General features: G+C 39.2%; 1 protein-coding gene across 2 annotated transcripts in view; it reads right to left on the bottom strand.

Annotated features, from left to right (window-relative positions):
- The window catches only part of LOC148865412 (signal peptide peptidase-like 2), a 97978-nt gene that overhangs the window by 41552 nt on the left and 40284 nt on the right, over positions 1-16142 (bottom strand). For both annotated transcript variants that reach the window (XM_088978275.1, XM_088978276.1), the window contains exon 8: positions 15526-15682. In XM_088978275.1, coding sequence (XP_088834401.1) covers positions 15526-15682 — 157 coding nt within the window. The remainder of the gene's footprint in view (positions 1-15525; positions 15683-16142) is intronic.

Genomic DNA, 16142 nt, shown 5'->3' with positions numbered 1-16142 from the left:
CACTTAATGTTGCTAGGGCCTATGAGCTGAAATGTGAAGTCAATAATCTTAAGCAAGGAGAGAAACTAGTTTCAGTTTACTTCAATACTTTGAAATCTTTGTAGCATGAAACTGATAACCTAGAGACAATTGAGTGGGAAGTCAGAAGGATGCACAAACATACAGAAAACAGGTTAAAACCAATACGGTTTTTGAACACTTAGTTGGTCTAAATTCAGAATATGATATTGTGAGGCAACAACTACTCACCAGAGAGAGTGACCTTTTCCCAAGCCTATTCCTTAGTACACAGTGAAGAAAGTAGGAGAAAGGTTATGTTACAATATCAGCCTATGGAATCAGCCTTAACAGCAGTGAAACCAAAGTTTGGAGGTAACAAGGAAAGGGATATGAAGAAAGAAGACAAGAGGGAGTTAGTTTGTGATCATTGCGAGAAACCAAAGCATACCAGAGACACTTGTTTGAAACTATATCCATATCTAATTCCGACAAAGTTTACAGACAAAAAGGGAAATGACAACGTAGCAAATATTACTAATAGTGCATCATCATCTAGCACAAGAGCCACATCCTTTTCTTTGATGGATAATAGTAAATCTTATTAGTTCAAAAGATGATTTAGAGTTGTGAATTCATACAACATCCCAGGGAGAGGTGCGAGCTGCAGCCCCTCCTTGAATCTTACAAGTAAACTAGGAAAGAAATACAGGAATCACAGCTGAGCCCAAAACAATTCTTCCTAATTTACCCCTTGCTTAGCTAACACATCGGACAAAGTATTTGCTGATCTCCCCACCCACTGTAAAGAGACCAACAAATTCCTTGTCAACCAACTAAATTTCTTCATTTCATTCTTGTAGCGCCATATAGCATCTTCAGGATTTCCCAACCAGCCCACCACCACTTTTGAATCTCCTTCAATTACTAGATGATGAACCCACAGCTGGTTTGCAAACTGCACCCACAGATGTACCCACAGTTGAGCCCAAAAAAATTATTCCTGATTTACCCCTTGCTTAGCTAACACGTCGGACAAAGTATTTGCTGATCTCCCCACCCATTGTAAAGAGACCAACAAATTCCTTGTCAACCAACTAAATTTCTTCATTTCATTCTTGTAGCGCCATATAGCATCTTTAGGATTTCTCAACCAGCCCACCACCACTTTTGAATCTCCTTCAATTACTAGATGTTGTACCCACAGCTGGTTTGCAAATTGCACCCATAGATGTTGTACCCACAGTTGTACCCACGGATGTTGTACAGTAGCTAATAGCTCTGCCCTGATGGAGTCCCCAACTCCTAAAGGACCCAAGTAGAGCAATAAAATCTCTCCCTTCTCATTTCTCAAGACACCCCCCATTCCGGATAATCCTAGGTTACCCATGCTACTTCCATCAAAGTTCAGCTTCAGTGAGCCTTCATATGGAGGAGATCAGCTTGTAATTGACTTATCCTTTAAGGGTGATTAAAGGAGAATTGATGAAAGATTTCCAAAGTCTTCAGCCAAAGTATTGCCCTATGCAACACACAGTCTTTCAATTCCTGACTGCTCCTTTCCTTTTCTTGAAGGATTCTAGCATTCATTTCTTCCCAAAGAGTCCAAATCAAGGCAGCGCAAGCACATCTCCACATAATTCTCCCTCTTTTTGTAGGCCAAGGGAAAGTAGAATGGTTAAGATCATGTGAACTTCTGCTGGTATACTTCAACTACTCCCAAACAACGAAAGTAGTCAAGCCCAAAGGTCTATAGAAAAAGGACAAGATATTAGTAGATGGCAACAATTCTCCCCATGATCTCTACAGAGGATACACCAATTGGGAGAAATACAGAGGAAGGGTCTTCTCTTTTGTAGGTTATCTAGAGTTGTTTACTTTCCCACAGAATACTTCCCAACAAAATGCCGTAATCTTTGGGGGAATGAGCCTACACCAAATTTCCATTGATGGAAAAGGTTGTTGAGCAGAATGCTGAGAAATAGACTTGAAGTAAGAAGCACAAGTAAAGGTTCCTTTGGGTCTAGAAGTCCACACCCTTTTATCGGGCTTGGAGGGGTCCAAAAAAACCTGATTAAGGAAATATAGCAACTTGAGAGAGATTTGATTTCATCATCCCTGAGTCCCCTATGAAACTCAAAATCCCAATTAGGAGCCAAGAGTGTTCCAAAAGGTGAGACAAATTTTGAAACCACCTCTTTTTTATACAAGGAAACAAAAAATAGCAAAGGGATTAGTGCTTTGATACCATGTTTGCTGGAACCAGACAGACGGATTAGTGCTCTGATACCATGTTTACTGTAACCAGACAGACGGATTAGTGCTCTGATACCATTCATGGAACACAGCAGCCGAAGAAGAAGAAGAAGAAGAAGAAGAAGAAGAAGAGAAGTTTTGAGAAAGGTGGCATACTCACTTCAGCCGGCCCTACAATCTTATATAGATGATTATAAAATAATGTTACATGAATGGACGAGAGTGCCCCTGATTAGTGATGGGACACCTAGACAAATAAAACAAATAAAACACTAAACAAGGTTAGGCCCAATAACTAAGAACTTAAGACACAAATATGACTAACATAAACACTAAAAACAGCCGAACCAACAGTAAGTATGTAAGTTAGCCAACGTAGCTACTTTTTTTTTGATAAATGAGAGTAATTTTATTAAATCAAATAACAAAAATACAATCAGCCTAGGAGGAGGCACGGGATGTTACCCCCCAGTACTGAACTATATACACCAAAACTGCCCAAGCTTGAGACACAATTTCAAAGTAGCCTAAAATAGATCTCCCCTTGACACCTCTTGCTTCGCCAGAGAATCAACCATTGCATTTGCTGATCTTCTAACCCACTGAAACCTAACAGTCAATTCCTTTGACTAGCCATCTATATACCTTGTACCGCTGCTATTAGCTTTGCTCTTATTGAATCACCTTTACCCACTGGTCTCAGAATCCCACCAATTCCTTATGGCCCTAGGTTACCTTGGCAGCTCCATCAAAATTCAATTTTACCACACCATCCGATGGGGGCATCCATTCAGCTTGTGGTTTAATCTTGGTGGAAACTATAGCAGCCACTGCAGCCCAATTTCTCCTTAATTCATCAAAGGAGTAATCTACCAACAAGTGTGAGGAATTAACCAGCCAACGTAGCTACTTACCAACGTAGGGAGGCTAGGAAATTAGACAAAATGATGAGATATTTCTTTGGGAATCAGGGGAGGAGAAAAATGATCACTTAGTTAATTGGGAGACAGTTTGTCGGATTAAAGAGGTAGGGGGTCTGGGATTAGGGAATTTTTTGTCTTAAAAAATGAAGCTTTATTGGGAAAGTGGCTATGGAGATGGCCTCTGGAAAGAGAAAGTTTGTGGCACAGGGTTGTGCTTAGTATTCATGGGTGTTCTGTATTTGGTTGGGATGCTGGGGTATCTTATCAAGCTACCCAAACAACACCGTGGAAGGCAATACATTGTGTCCTCCCCAAGTTCCTTCAAATTGTAAGGTATGATACATGCTCTGGAAATCTGGTTCCTTTTTGGGAAGACACTTGGGTTGGTAATCAACCTCTAAAAGACCTTTTTCCTTCTTTGTATGCCCTTTCCCTCTATAAAAAGGAGGTTTATCTCTGTCCTTCTTCCCCCTCCAATTTTACCTTTATCCTTGAATTGAGACTTTGGTTTTCGTAGGGGCTTAAGGGAGGAGGAGCTTGCTCGTGTTACTCAACTTCTATCCATTCTAGAGAGTGTCTGTTTGGACCCTCCTCTCCTGCTAAAAGGGTATGGACTCCTATCCCAAAAGGTTCTCACTTGTGCATCCTTCTTCAAATCCCTTTGTGTGAGCACCTCTTTTGAGCCTTTCCCATCGAAAGAAGTTTGGACAAAGCCTGTGCCCCTCAAAATTGTTATTTTCTGCGGGGAAGTGTACCTTGGTAAGATCAATACTTCGGAGAACTTACAAAAGAAAAAAAAGCCTTTTATTTGCTTGTCCCCAAACTGGTGTGTACTGTGCAATTCTCATAGTGAGGACTGTTACAACTTACTGGTTTCTTGTTCCTTTGTTGCAACTCTTTGGGATTGGATGTTTGTTTTGTTTGGATGTAGGTGGAATCAACCAACATAGGTAAAATCATCATTTGCACCAACTAATTTTGTTTGCCTAACAAAAAGAGGAAGGAGTATGTGGAGATGTTTCAGAGCAGCCACCTTATGGACAATTTGGGAAGAAAGAAACACTAGAGTTGGGCCTCAGTTGCACACACTTTGATGAGGAAAACCAGAGCCACTATAGTTTGGGTAACTCCCCCAAAAGGTTTTTCTAAACTGAATTTTGACGGAAGCACCCAGGGTAACCCAGGACCGTCTGGCATTGAAGGAGTATTGAGGAATGAAAATGGCAACATCATATCCTTATTCTCAGGCCCGATAGGGATAGGGGACTCTACAAGAGCTGAGACATTGGCTATAGTATAGGGAATTCAGATTGCTAATCAACTAGGAGTGGAGAACCTATTGATTGAAGGGAATTCTAAGGTGATTGTGGGCTGGCTGTCAAATCCAGACTCAGTTGTTTGGAGTTATAGGGATCTCATCAAAAAAGTTAAAATGTTTAATAAGGCACATAACATGTAGATATCAGTGGGTGGGCAGGGAGGCAAATGCTTTGGCTGATCATCTTGCTAAACAGGGGGCTACTAGTGACCATTTATTCTGGGCAGCTTTGTTATTTTATTTTTGATCTTTTGTAACGGTTAGGGGAGGTTGCATCTCGTGCCTCTCCAAGGGATTCTTGTAAAATCTTATTCCTTTTGTTTAATGAAAAAAAAGGAATATAATTCTTCTTCCACGAGGCTAGTCTCTTCTCAAACTTCTCTAGCACTGGGGTCTAAAATCTGCTCTCCCTAGGGTTTGCCCCTAATGGAAGCCCTAAGTATGACATAGGCCAGGCAGAGATGGAACAGTCAAGGCATTCCGCAATAACCTCGACCTCCCATCTTCCAAGTTTATACCCACTTTGCAACTCTTTTCCATATTTATTTTCAGATTAGAAATCCTTTCAAATCCTTTGATCAGCTCCTTTAGGTTTGCTATAGTTGAAAACAGTCCTCTTGAACAGATGTCATCTTGGCAATAGGAGCAAAGGTCTCCAGGTAGTCAATCCCATATGTCTATGTGTAGCCTTTTGCAATAAGTTTGGCCTTGTACCTCTCAATAGTCCCATCAGCCCTGTATTTAATGGTAAATACCCACTTGCACCCAACTGGATCCTTCCCTTCAGGCAAATCCACCACCTCCCAAGTATCATTCTTGTGTAGAACATCCATTTCAGACTTCATGGCATCTCTCCATTCTAGAATCCCAAGAGCTTCTGACACAGACCTAGGAATGGGGTTAGAAGCAACTGAAGAGAGGTAAGCAAAGTATGAAGGAGAAAGTAGATCATAGGAAAGGTGTTTGGAAATGCAGTGTGCAATGCACTTCCGCTTTCCTTTCCTAACAGCAATGGGGACATCAAGATTTGGGAATAATGGTTCCAAAGGGGCTGAAGCAGTACCTATTATCCCATATGTGATTGGGAGTGTATGAGCCTCATTTGTTGTAAGGGAAACAAATTGCTCATTCCTGGATCTTTGCCTTTGATACACCTTGGGATTATGGGTAGGACGAGGAGGTAAAGAATAGGAGCACTAAGGCAAGATGAATGAAGTGGCTGATCCTCCTTTGATTCATTTTGTGAGGATACAGGCTTGTCAAGTGACTCAATTGGGACAGGAAGAGGAAGAGCAAATACTTGTGACAAACTCTCCCTATTGACAATGTCATTCCTAAGAGGAACCATAAAAAGGAGAAAGCTCATCAAAGGTAACATCCATAGAGACATGTCGAGTGCTAGTCTTTGGATCAAAACAACAATAACCCTTTTGTGTGGGGGAATAACCAAGGAAGATGCACTTGTAGGCTTTTGGTTCAAACTTATGCCTCTGGGCACTTGGAATGTGAACATAACAAGTATAGCCAAACACACAAGGAGGAATAAGAAAAAACTCCCTGTCTGGATGAAGAAGACTGAAGGGGGATTTAAACCCTAAAACCCTGGATGCATACGGTTTATAAGATAGGTAGCAATAAGAAGAACATCACCCCAAAATCTTGTAGGAGCATGTGAGGCAAACAAAAGGCTTCTTGCAACTTCAACAATATGTCTATTTTTCCTTTCAGCAACTCCATTTTGTTCAGAGGTTCTAACACAAGAGCTTTGATGAATAACCCCCATGTCAAAGAGATACAATGATAAGCTCTTCTCAAAGTACTCTTTTGCATTGTCAGATCTGAAAACTTAATTCTGGTTTCAAATTGGGTTAAAACAAGCTCATGAAATTGCCTCAAAAGTCTTGGGACTTCATCATGGGATTTCATTAGGTATATCCAAGTGAATCTAGAAAAGTCATCAATAAATAGGATGAAATATCTGTAGCCCCCCATAGAAGATAAGTAGTAAGGCCCTCACATTAGTGTGCACAATATGAAAAGGAAAAGAAGATCTTTTATTTCTTACAGGGTAATTGTTTCTACAATGCTTTTACAACTGACATGACTCACAATTGAGGCTGGACACACTGACTCCCTTAAACAATTCGGGAAGTAAATGACTCAAAGCAAAAAAAGGTAAATGACCAAAACGACAATGACTCAACATAATTTGACTGATAGACTCTAAAGAAGTAGAACCAAAGGCAACATTCTTGGGATGATCAAGGCACTGGCCAGGAGTGTCGAGCAAGTATATTCCATTCGCTTCATGGCCACTCCCAATCACCTTCTGAGATTCCAGATCCTGAAACACACAGTGAGAAGGAAAAAATGTTACACAACAATTCAATGACTTGGTCAAGCTACTTACAGATAATAAATTGGTATTCAATTTAGGTACATGAAGAGTGGAAGATAAGAGTAAGGAGTCTGTAGGCTTGACAGTTCCCTTGCCAGAAATAAAGGCAAGAGAACCATCAGCTAAGGTGATTTTGTCACAACCAGGAAGCAAATCATACGAAACAAACAGAGTGGAAAGGTTGGTCATGTGATTAGAAGCACCTGAATCTATGATCCAAGGGGTCTTGGGATTACCTGAGATGGATGCATGGTTAGTAGAAGCTCTTATACCTGAGTGAGCAAATGCAGTGGTGGCTGAACTTCTAGAAGGGTTGGATGATGAAGTTACACCTTCAAGCTGGCTGATCATCTTTCCAAACTTCTCATACTCAACTTTCACGGCTGTCAACAGTGCACAGACAGACTCAACCTCTGTATCTGTACCTGTGGCTGCATGTGCACTTGTCCTTGGTGTGTTTTGGCTTCTTGCAATATTCACAGACCACCTCCTTCTTTCTTGTGCCACCGGGAGCTCCTATAATCCTTTTGGGTTTAACCCCCATATTTGCAAAATGATCATTAGTGCCGACTCTTTGAACCTGTACTTGCCTTCTACTCTCTTCACTGCTGACCAAAGCATATGCTTGTGACAATGAAACACTTTCCTTGGACAAAATGTTCTGCTTTGTGATGTCATATTCAAGATTCAGCCCTGTTAGGAACTCAAAGACCTTGTTCCTTTCAACTAATTTCCTGTATGTTTCAACATCATTGGGGGTATCCCATGTCACAGCCTCTATCAGATCAATTTCTTGCCATAGAGATTTCAGAGTTGAGAAACATGCTGCAAGTGACTTCTCCCCCTGTTTTAGATTATTCACATCACTCCTCAGTTTATAGGCTCTGGCAACATTCAATTTTTGGGAGTAGGTTTCTGCAACACTATCCTAGATTTCCTTAGCCGAGTTCATCCAAAGATAGTGTTGACTAATCTGTGGCTGCATTGAATTCACAAGCCACCAAATCACTGTGTAGTTCTCTTGCATCCATCTATCATAAGATGGATCACTCTGGGGGAGCTTTCTTGCTCCCAGAAATAAACTCTCATTTTCCTCTGCTACAAATATGGATTTTCACTGATTGTGACCATGCCAAGTAGTTAGTCCCATCAAGTTTAACTGTAGTTACAGCCAACATAGAATCGGCTGGGGTTCCCAAAGTCTGTCCATATTCAGCAGCACTCTTGCTTTCAAGGTCCGAGGAATCCATCATGCAAAGGCTCCAATTAGGGGTTTAATAAATTTTCCAAGGTACAGGGAATCTTGATGAACTTAGTTTGAGCTGAATTGGCAACAACAACCAGCTCACAAAAAATAGTTCAGTCTTGATAACCGTGACAGTCAAGCTCGGTGGCAGCACTTTCTAGAGTAAGAAATACTATTTCAGCCTTCAAGGGATAACCAACAGACCTCCAAACACAAAGTATTTCAAGTCCCCAACAACCATTGTCCCAAAGAGAAGAAATAACAGTCCACAATCCTTAAGAGGCCTTTTGACAAACACTCTGTGTGCAGTAGTTAACACCCTACTATTAACTAATAAGAACCACTTCAATAATGTTTCGTATAGGTCCAAGACAAAGGCTGGACAGAATTTTTGGACTAGTACCACTGAGTCCAAATCAGTTTCAGCAACTTGACAGTCCAACAACAGCCGAACTATACTTCAAAACAACCCAGAAATCTCTGAGTTGAATCAGTCCAACAACAACCGAATAGTAGGGCAGAATGGAGGAGGGTTTTGAATACTTTAACAACCCTCCCAAGCGACGAAAATAACCCAACAATAACTGAGATAACTTACAGTAAGTGAATCTCTTATTTGAACTTCAAACCAGGCCGAACACCTTTCTCTTTGATTTCAAATCAGGCCAAACACCTTGCTCTCTGATTCTTCCTGGTCACCGAACTATTCTCCAAGTGTGTAGAGACTTGGGCACCCTTCAATGACCTCCAAGAACCAGGTGAATGAAATTAAACTTCTAGCCCTAGAACATCCTCATGCAGTTGGCTGGACTAGAACCACATGAGGGTCACGCCAAGCTCTAGCCCGCTCTGATGCCAAGTTGAAAACAGTCCTCTTGAAGTATAGGACTGCTTGAGATTAGATGCAAAACCAGAAAAATGAACAAGAGAAGATTAAGAAGTTGAGAGAGAGAGAGAGCTAGTGGCAATGAGAGTTAAAGAGTGAGAGGTTCGAACTAAACCTCCCTCTAACACTCTAAACATTTTATTAAGTTAATCTTTGAAATATTACAGAGAGGCCCTTGAGTGGGCAAGAAATTACAAAAACAGAACATTACAGAGTATGGGCCCAGAATAAGGCCCATTACAGAGGGAAACATAAACATAACATGAAATGGCAGTTTATGGGCCATTCGGCCCATCTCCTCTACAACTACCTTCTCACTAAAGCCTCCTTCACAAAAGATCATTAGGTCATCTGCAAGTTGAAGGTGGGTGACTGGGATTTGGTGTCTCCCTATTCCCCAACCCCTAATGGCAACTTCACTATCAACCTTAGTAATGATCCTACTAATCACGTCGGCTACTAATGTAAAAAGAAAGGGTGAGAGTGGATCCCCTTGCCTGACACCCCTACAAGCTAGAAAAAAGTCCCTCACCACACCATTTACCAGAATGGAGTAGTGACAGGTATTGATACACCTAGATATCCAACTACACCACTTGTCCCCAAATCCACAGTTTCTCATCACCTCTAGTAAAAGCTCCAAGTCTACCAAGTCATAGGCCTTTTCGAGATCCAATTTACAAATAAAGCTTCTTTGCCTAGACCTTTTCATTTCCTCCACACACTCATTCGCAATTAGGATCTGTTATTTGCCGCCCTTGAATGAAGGCCCCCTGAGTTTCACTAATGATAGAAGGGAGAACTGTTTTGATCCTCAAAGAAAGCACTTTAGCCAGAATTTTATAGATGCTTGTCACAAGACTAATAGGCATGTAATCTTTTGGGTGGTTGGCGCCAATCTTCTTAGGAATCAAGGCCAAAAAATTGGCATTGATTCCAGGGCTTATTACATGATTATCTGCAAATTCCTTAAACACTTCAACTAAATTCTCTTTCAGCACCTATGGGCTTTTATTACAAGAGCCACATCCTTAAACACTTTAGTTGTTGTCCGAGCTGCTCTGACTCAGTTGGATAGTGAAGTTGGCACTTCAGCCTCCTCATCTCAGCTACTAGCTACAACGTCTGCTACTCCAACTTCAGCATTTATTCATTCAGGTGCAAGGGCTTTAGCATATCTTACTTCAGCCCCAGGTAACAATGAATCTTGTTGCATTATACATTCAGGTGCATCTGACCATATGACTGGCTTATCCTCATTATTTACTACTTATCACTTATCCTCTGGCAAAGACTAAGTGCCCATTGCTGATGGTTCCCTTGTTCCCATTTCTGGCAAGGGAGACATTAGATAGTCTGATGCCATCTCCTTGTCCCCAGTTTTTCATGTTCCTAAACTTAGTACTAATTTGCTTTCAGTTAGTAGCATCACTAAAAATCAAAATTGTTCAATGACTTTCTTTCCTGATCAATGTGTTTTTCAGGATATGGAGACAAGGAAGGTGATTGGGATTGGCCATGAGACAAATGGAATCTACCTGCTTGGAGAGCATTCACATGGGGAAGAAAAAAAAAGTGGGGAGGTCATTAGTTTCTCAATTTGTGAGACAAGTTATGCTTTGGCATAATTGGTTTGGTCATTTGCCATTTAGGTCTTTGAAGAGTTTATTTCCTAGTTTGTTTAATTCTGTTCAAATGTCTAGTTTAAAATGTAAAAGTTGCGAACTTACAAAACACTGTAGAACAACCTATTCTTTAAGCAATAAAAGTAGTATTCCTTTTGAAACTGTGCATACTGATGTTTGGGGGCCATATCACATATTCAAATTACTGCTATGGGGGATACAAATATTTTTTTTTTTGTTTTATGATGACTACACTCGTTTCTCATGGGTTTATCTTATGCGCTCTCAAGATAAATCCCTACCCTGACTCGAATTTTCCATTAGATGGTTTTGACCCAATTTGGGGTCAAAATCAAAAATTTCAGGTCCTATAATGCTAAAGAGTATTTTGCAAAACCATTGGCTTCATATTTCCTTGACCATGGGGTTATCCATTAGAGCACCTATCCCCATACACCTCAGCAAAATGGGGTTGTTGAGAGAAAAAATAGGCATATATTAGATGTGGCAAGAAGCATTATGATGAAATCTAATGTTCCCACACGTTTTTTTTTTTGGGGGGGGGTGCTATCCATATTACTGTGTACCTCATCAATCGAGTTCCTTCACAGGTGCTAGAGATGAAAATTCCATTTAACCTATAATATCCCAGACTTATTTACTATTCCCCTTAAGACCTTTGGATGTACTTGCTTTGTTCAGATTCTTGGGCCTCATCACTCCAAATTTGATCCTAAAGCCTCAAAGTGTATTTTTCTTAGGTATGCACAAAATCAAAAAGGATATTGCTGCTATGAAGCTATTTCTTTGAAATGGTTTGTTTCTATGGATGCCACATTCTTTGAGGATGTATCCTACTATCATAGAGTTTCTTCTCAAAGGAATGTAGTGAGGAGGGTTGTCAAAGATGTTGGGATTTGAGGGTGTATCATAGGCAGTGGAGGCAAGTGGATTTCGGTCATCAATAGTCTAGGCCAACTCCAATTTCCTCTACGACTCTAGATCTAGGTACCACACTTCCTTTATCTCCCACTACAGATTCGATACCTCCATACCTCCCATTGTTGAGCTTTTTCCTCCTGCTTTGGATGATCTTGATCTTCCAATTGCAGTCCATAAAGGGAATCATTGTTGTACCTCATCTACAACTCATTGTATTTCCTAGTTTTTGTCTAATGATCATTTGTCTCCTTCATAAGTCTTTTTTGTCATCTATTGTTGTTATTTCCATTCCTAGAACAGTGTAGGAAACCTTATTAGTACTTGAGTGGAAGAATGCAATGAAGATAGAGATAGATGCTCTTCTAAAGAACAAGACATGGGAGTTAGTTGATCAGCCTAAAGGGAAGAAACTGGTTGGGTGTAGATGGGTGTTTACATTGAAACATAATACTAATGGCTCCATTGAAAGATATAACACAAATTACTTGCAAAGGGGTTTAAACAGACATGTGGCATAAACTATTTGGAGACTTTTGCACCAATAGCCAAGATGAATACTATAAGAGTTTTACCATCCATTGTAGCAAATTTCTCATAGCCATTGTTTTAGATGGATGCAAAGAATGCCTTCCTCAATGGTGATTTGCAATAGGAGGTGTATATGGAGTTACCTCTTGGTTCTATAGTATAGAAGCAGGGAAGAAGGTCTGCCAGTTGAATAAAGCCATATATGGACTGAAATAGTCTCCACGAGTATGGTTTGATGGATTTAGACAGACCCTTGAAAAATTCGGTTAGCCCAATCAAATCACATCCTTTTCATTAAGAGAATGGATTCCTCCTTGACTCTACTTGTTGTATATGTGGATGATATTGTGATGACAGGGAGCGATACCCGTGAGATTGACTCTCTTAAGCAATAGCTTCACCAAGAATTTGAGGTCAAAGATTTGGGAGAACTATGATATTTCTTGAGAATTGAGATAGCACAGTCTAAACATGGGATTTTTGTCTCCCAAAGGAAGTGTGTTCTCGATCTTTTGGAAGAAACTGGAAAGTTAAGTGTTAAACTTGCTGACAAACCTATTGAACAAAATCATAAGATAAATGCGTAAGGTGGAGAGCCCCTTGAAGACAAGGTTATGTTTCAACGATTGGCTGGGAAACTCCTTTATCTTTGCCTCACACGACCAGACATTTCTTATGCAGCCAATGCTGTTAACCAATGTATGTATTCCCCCAGAGCCACTCACCTTCTTGTAGTTGAGAGGATTCTTGCTTATTTGAAGAGATGTCTAGGCAGAGGCATACTCTTCAAAGATAATGGTCACACGAAAATAGAAGTTTACACAGGTGCTGATTGGGTAGGGTGTGTTGATGACAGGAGATCCACTTGTGGATATTGTGCTTTTGTAGGAGGAAATCTTGTCTCTTGGAGAAGCAAGAAATAAAATGTAGTTGCTCGTTCCAGTGTTGAAGCAGAACACAAATCTATGGAAAATGGTGTGGCTGAAGAATTATGGATGAGATCCCTATTTGAGGAACTAGGCATTGCTTATGAGAAGCCCCTAATGTTATATTGTGATAACCAGACCGCTATTAACATTGCTCACAATTCGGTTCAGCATGACAAAACTAAGCACATTGAAGTGGATCGATACTTTACCAAAGAAAGAGTTGCTTCTCAAGAAGTGTGTCTTCCATATATTGTCTCTGACATACAGCTTGTTGATCTCTTCACTGAGGCAATCCCAAAGAGGAAGTTGGAGACAGATTTATGCAAGTTGGGAATGATTGATATCTACTCCCAACTTGAGGGGGAGTGTAGAGTTGTAGAGCAATAATATGTTATTTATGTTGCTGTTAGCATGTTATTAGTGTCAGTAAGTTAGTTATTTCAGTTAGTTTTCAGCTGTTGTTTATTTACTATGCTTTAAACTATTAACATAAATAGTTGAGTGGGGGCGGCAATGTGTTAATGACCCACACTCTTTTCTGAATTCTCTTCTCTTCGATTTCTCTCTCTCTCTCTCTCTCTCTCTCTCTCTCTCTCTCTCTTCTTTTTCTTCTATTCTCTGAATTTTTTCTTACTAAATTCACATCTAGAGTAGGATTGATTACAGTCTCTACAAGACAAGATTTGTCGTTAAGTTTGATGCTCAACTAGCCGATCGCTTAACCAAAGGAGTCACTTGATTGAAGCTACAAACAATTTGTGCAAGCTAAGGATGTATAACATTATCACCTTTCTTTTTTTTTTTTTCGGGGGGGGGGGGGGAGTGTTAAAGGGCACCTATTTATGGGCACATTTGTTCTTTTGTGTTTTATACTAATCAAGGGTTTTAATGAAATTTTTTATATTGGTATAAAACCTAATGAAGTAAGCCATGATTTAATTAAGTGGCCTTCTAATAAAACCTCTTCTTCTTAGTCCTTCCTCTTATTCTTTTCTTCTTCTTTAAACCCTATTTTATTGCCATTTTCACTTGCAAGTAACCTTAAAAAATAAAAATAAAAATAAAATCTTCCTTGACCTTCCCTGATTAATGTGTTTCTCAAGGCCTACTCAAAGAGGACAATTGGGTATGGCCATGAGATGGATGGCATGTATCTTCTTGGCATCACTGCTCCAATTTCTTCATTGTGTCAAAGTTTGCTTTGCGAATAGTATTTTGGCAAAGACTATTGATCGAAGAATGTTGTGGCATATCCAATTGGGTCAATTATCTTTCACCGTCCAAGTGTTTTATTTCCATTGTTGTTTAATTTGTTTGATTTGTCCAATTTACAATATGAAGAGTGTTCATTATCAAAGTATAGTAGAAATTCTTATCTTTTAGTAATATAGGAAGCAACATTCCCTTTTTTGTCCATGTAGGGACCCTATAGTGTTTCTTATATAAGAGGTTACAGTTACTTTCATTGTTGATGAGTACTTATATTTTTCTTAGGTATAGTACACTATCTAAGGATGAAATCTCTCGTTTGGTTCGTCAATTTAACTAGATGATATTAACATAGTTTGACACTCATGTTAAGATGTTTCGCTAAGAAGCTAATGAATACATTGAGACAGGTCTTGCTAGATATTTTCTTGATTATGGAGTTTTTCATTAGAGTTCTTGTGCATATACTCCATAACAAAATAGGGTAGTAGTTCTTGTGCACAGAAATTGCCACATATTTAGGTTTTTCTTGTTACGCAATGTTTAGAAGTTATCTTCATCTTCATTTTTGGGATGATTCTATACATGCTATATATTTCATTAATAAGGTTCCCTTTAGGGTGCTAGGTCTTAAGACTCCTTTCACTGTTCTTTACTCTAGTACAAAAAGTTCCATGTTTCTTTATGTGTGCTTTCTTGCATTTACTTTGTTCATGTTTTGGGTCCTCATAGGTCTAAATTTGATCTTAAGGCAATTGAATGTGCATTCATAGTATATGAATTTGAGCAAAAGGGATATTGCTATTATAATCTAAATTTTGGGAGGATATTTGTGTAGGGGCTTTTAGCCCTTAATCGGATCTTTATTTTATTGGGCTTGTGGAACCTATAGGCCTAATTTTTTATCTGTTTATTGCTTCTGCCTAATTAGGGGCATGATTGTAATTTCCTCCTTTGTATCAATTATTATAAAAGATAGTGGGCTGCACCATTCCACCCATAGTGGGAGCGGTTTCTCCTATTTCCTCTCTTCTTCCTTCTTCTTTCATTCTTCTATTCCTCTATGTCTTATTTATCATCCATTACTATTAGATTTTTGTTATTTTATAAAAACAAGTAGGTGCACTGCTCCTAGAAGAATGCAAATGGCATAAAAGGTTGGAAACATACATTATGATAAAGTCATCAATTAACATCTGTAAATATTCATCTTATAAAAGATAATGAAGAAATAAAAGAAAAACACAAGCATAGTGCATGTCACTTACAAGAACATCTTGACCAATCCAGGCATATGATGCCTGCTGTTTTACAGCCCAAAAAACAGCAAATGCAATACAAAAGGGTAATACTCCTAGAGATAGAAATGATACATTCCCAAGAAGGGGAAGGTTTACAGTCTTCTGCCCACAGTTTTCGGATATCCTGTTTGGAGAGTAGAAGGTAGAAGAGGGAAAAACAGAAAATAAGGTAAAAAAAAAAAACGAAACAAAAATAAGAAGAAAATAAAATAATGCGTTTGGATTTTGGGAATCGAAACCTATGGTACACAGAAATCTTTCCAATGTCTAGCATACTGGTGCTGGAAATGATACTTTATTTGGTATGGAATGAGATATTGTATTGACACTTCTAGAAATTCTCTATAGCATTGATGCTATTAACAAATCATAGCATTAAATAACCAGTATATTTTAGAAATTTAATTAAATTTAGCAAGAAACTTTCTTGGGAAGTGATGCTAGATTCAAAAATACAAAAACTAGATATTAAAGAATGGTACAAGCATGTTGTATAGATACCATATTCATATTTTTCTTCTGGACTATAGGAAATGGAGAGTTGTATCCTTGTTTTCTATATACTTGTCTGTCTTGGTATCCAT

The sequence above is a fragment of the Nelumbo lutea genome, chromosome 3 (genome assembly GCF_056320005.1).
Source record: "Nelumbo lutea isolate HS-2025 chromosome 3, American lotus-T2T, whole genome shotgun sequence".
NCBI lineage: Eukaryota > Viridiplantae > Streptophyta > Magnoliopsida > Proteales > Nelumbonaceae > Nelumbo > Nelumbo lutea.
This window is presented reverse-complemented; position numbering and strand designations above follow the sequence as displayed.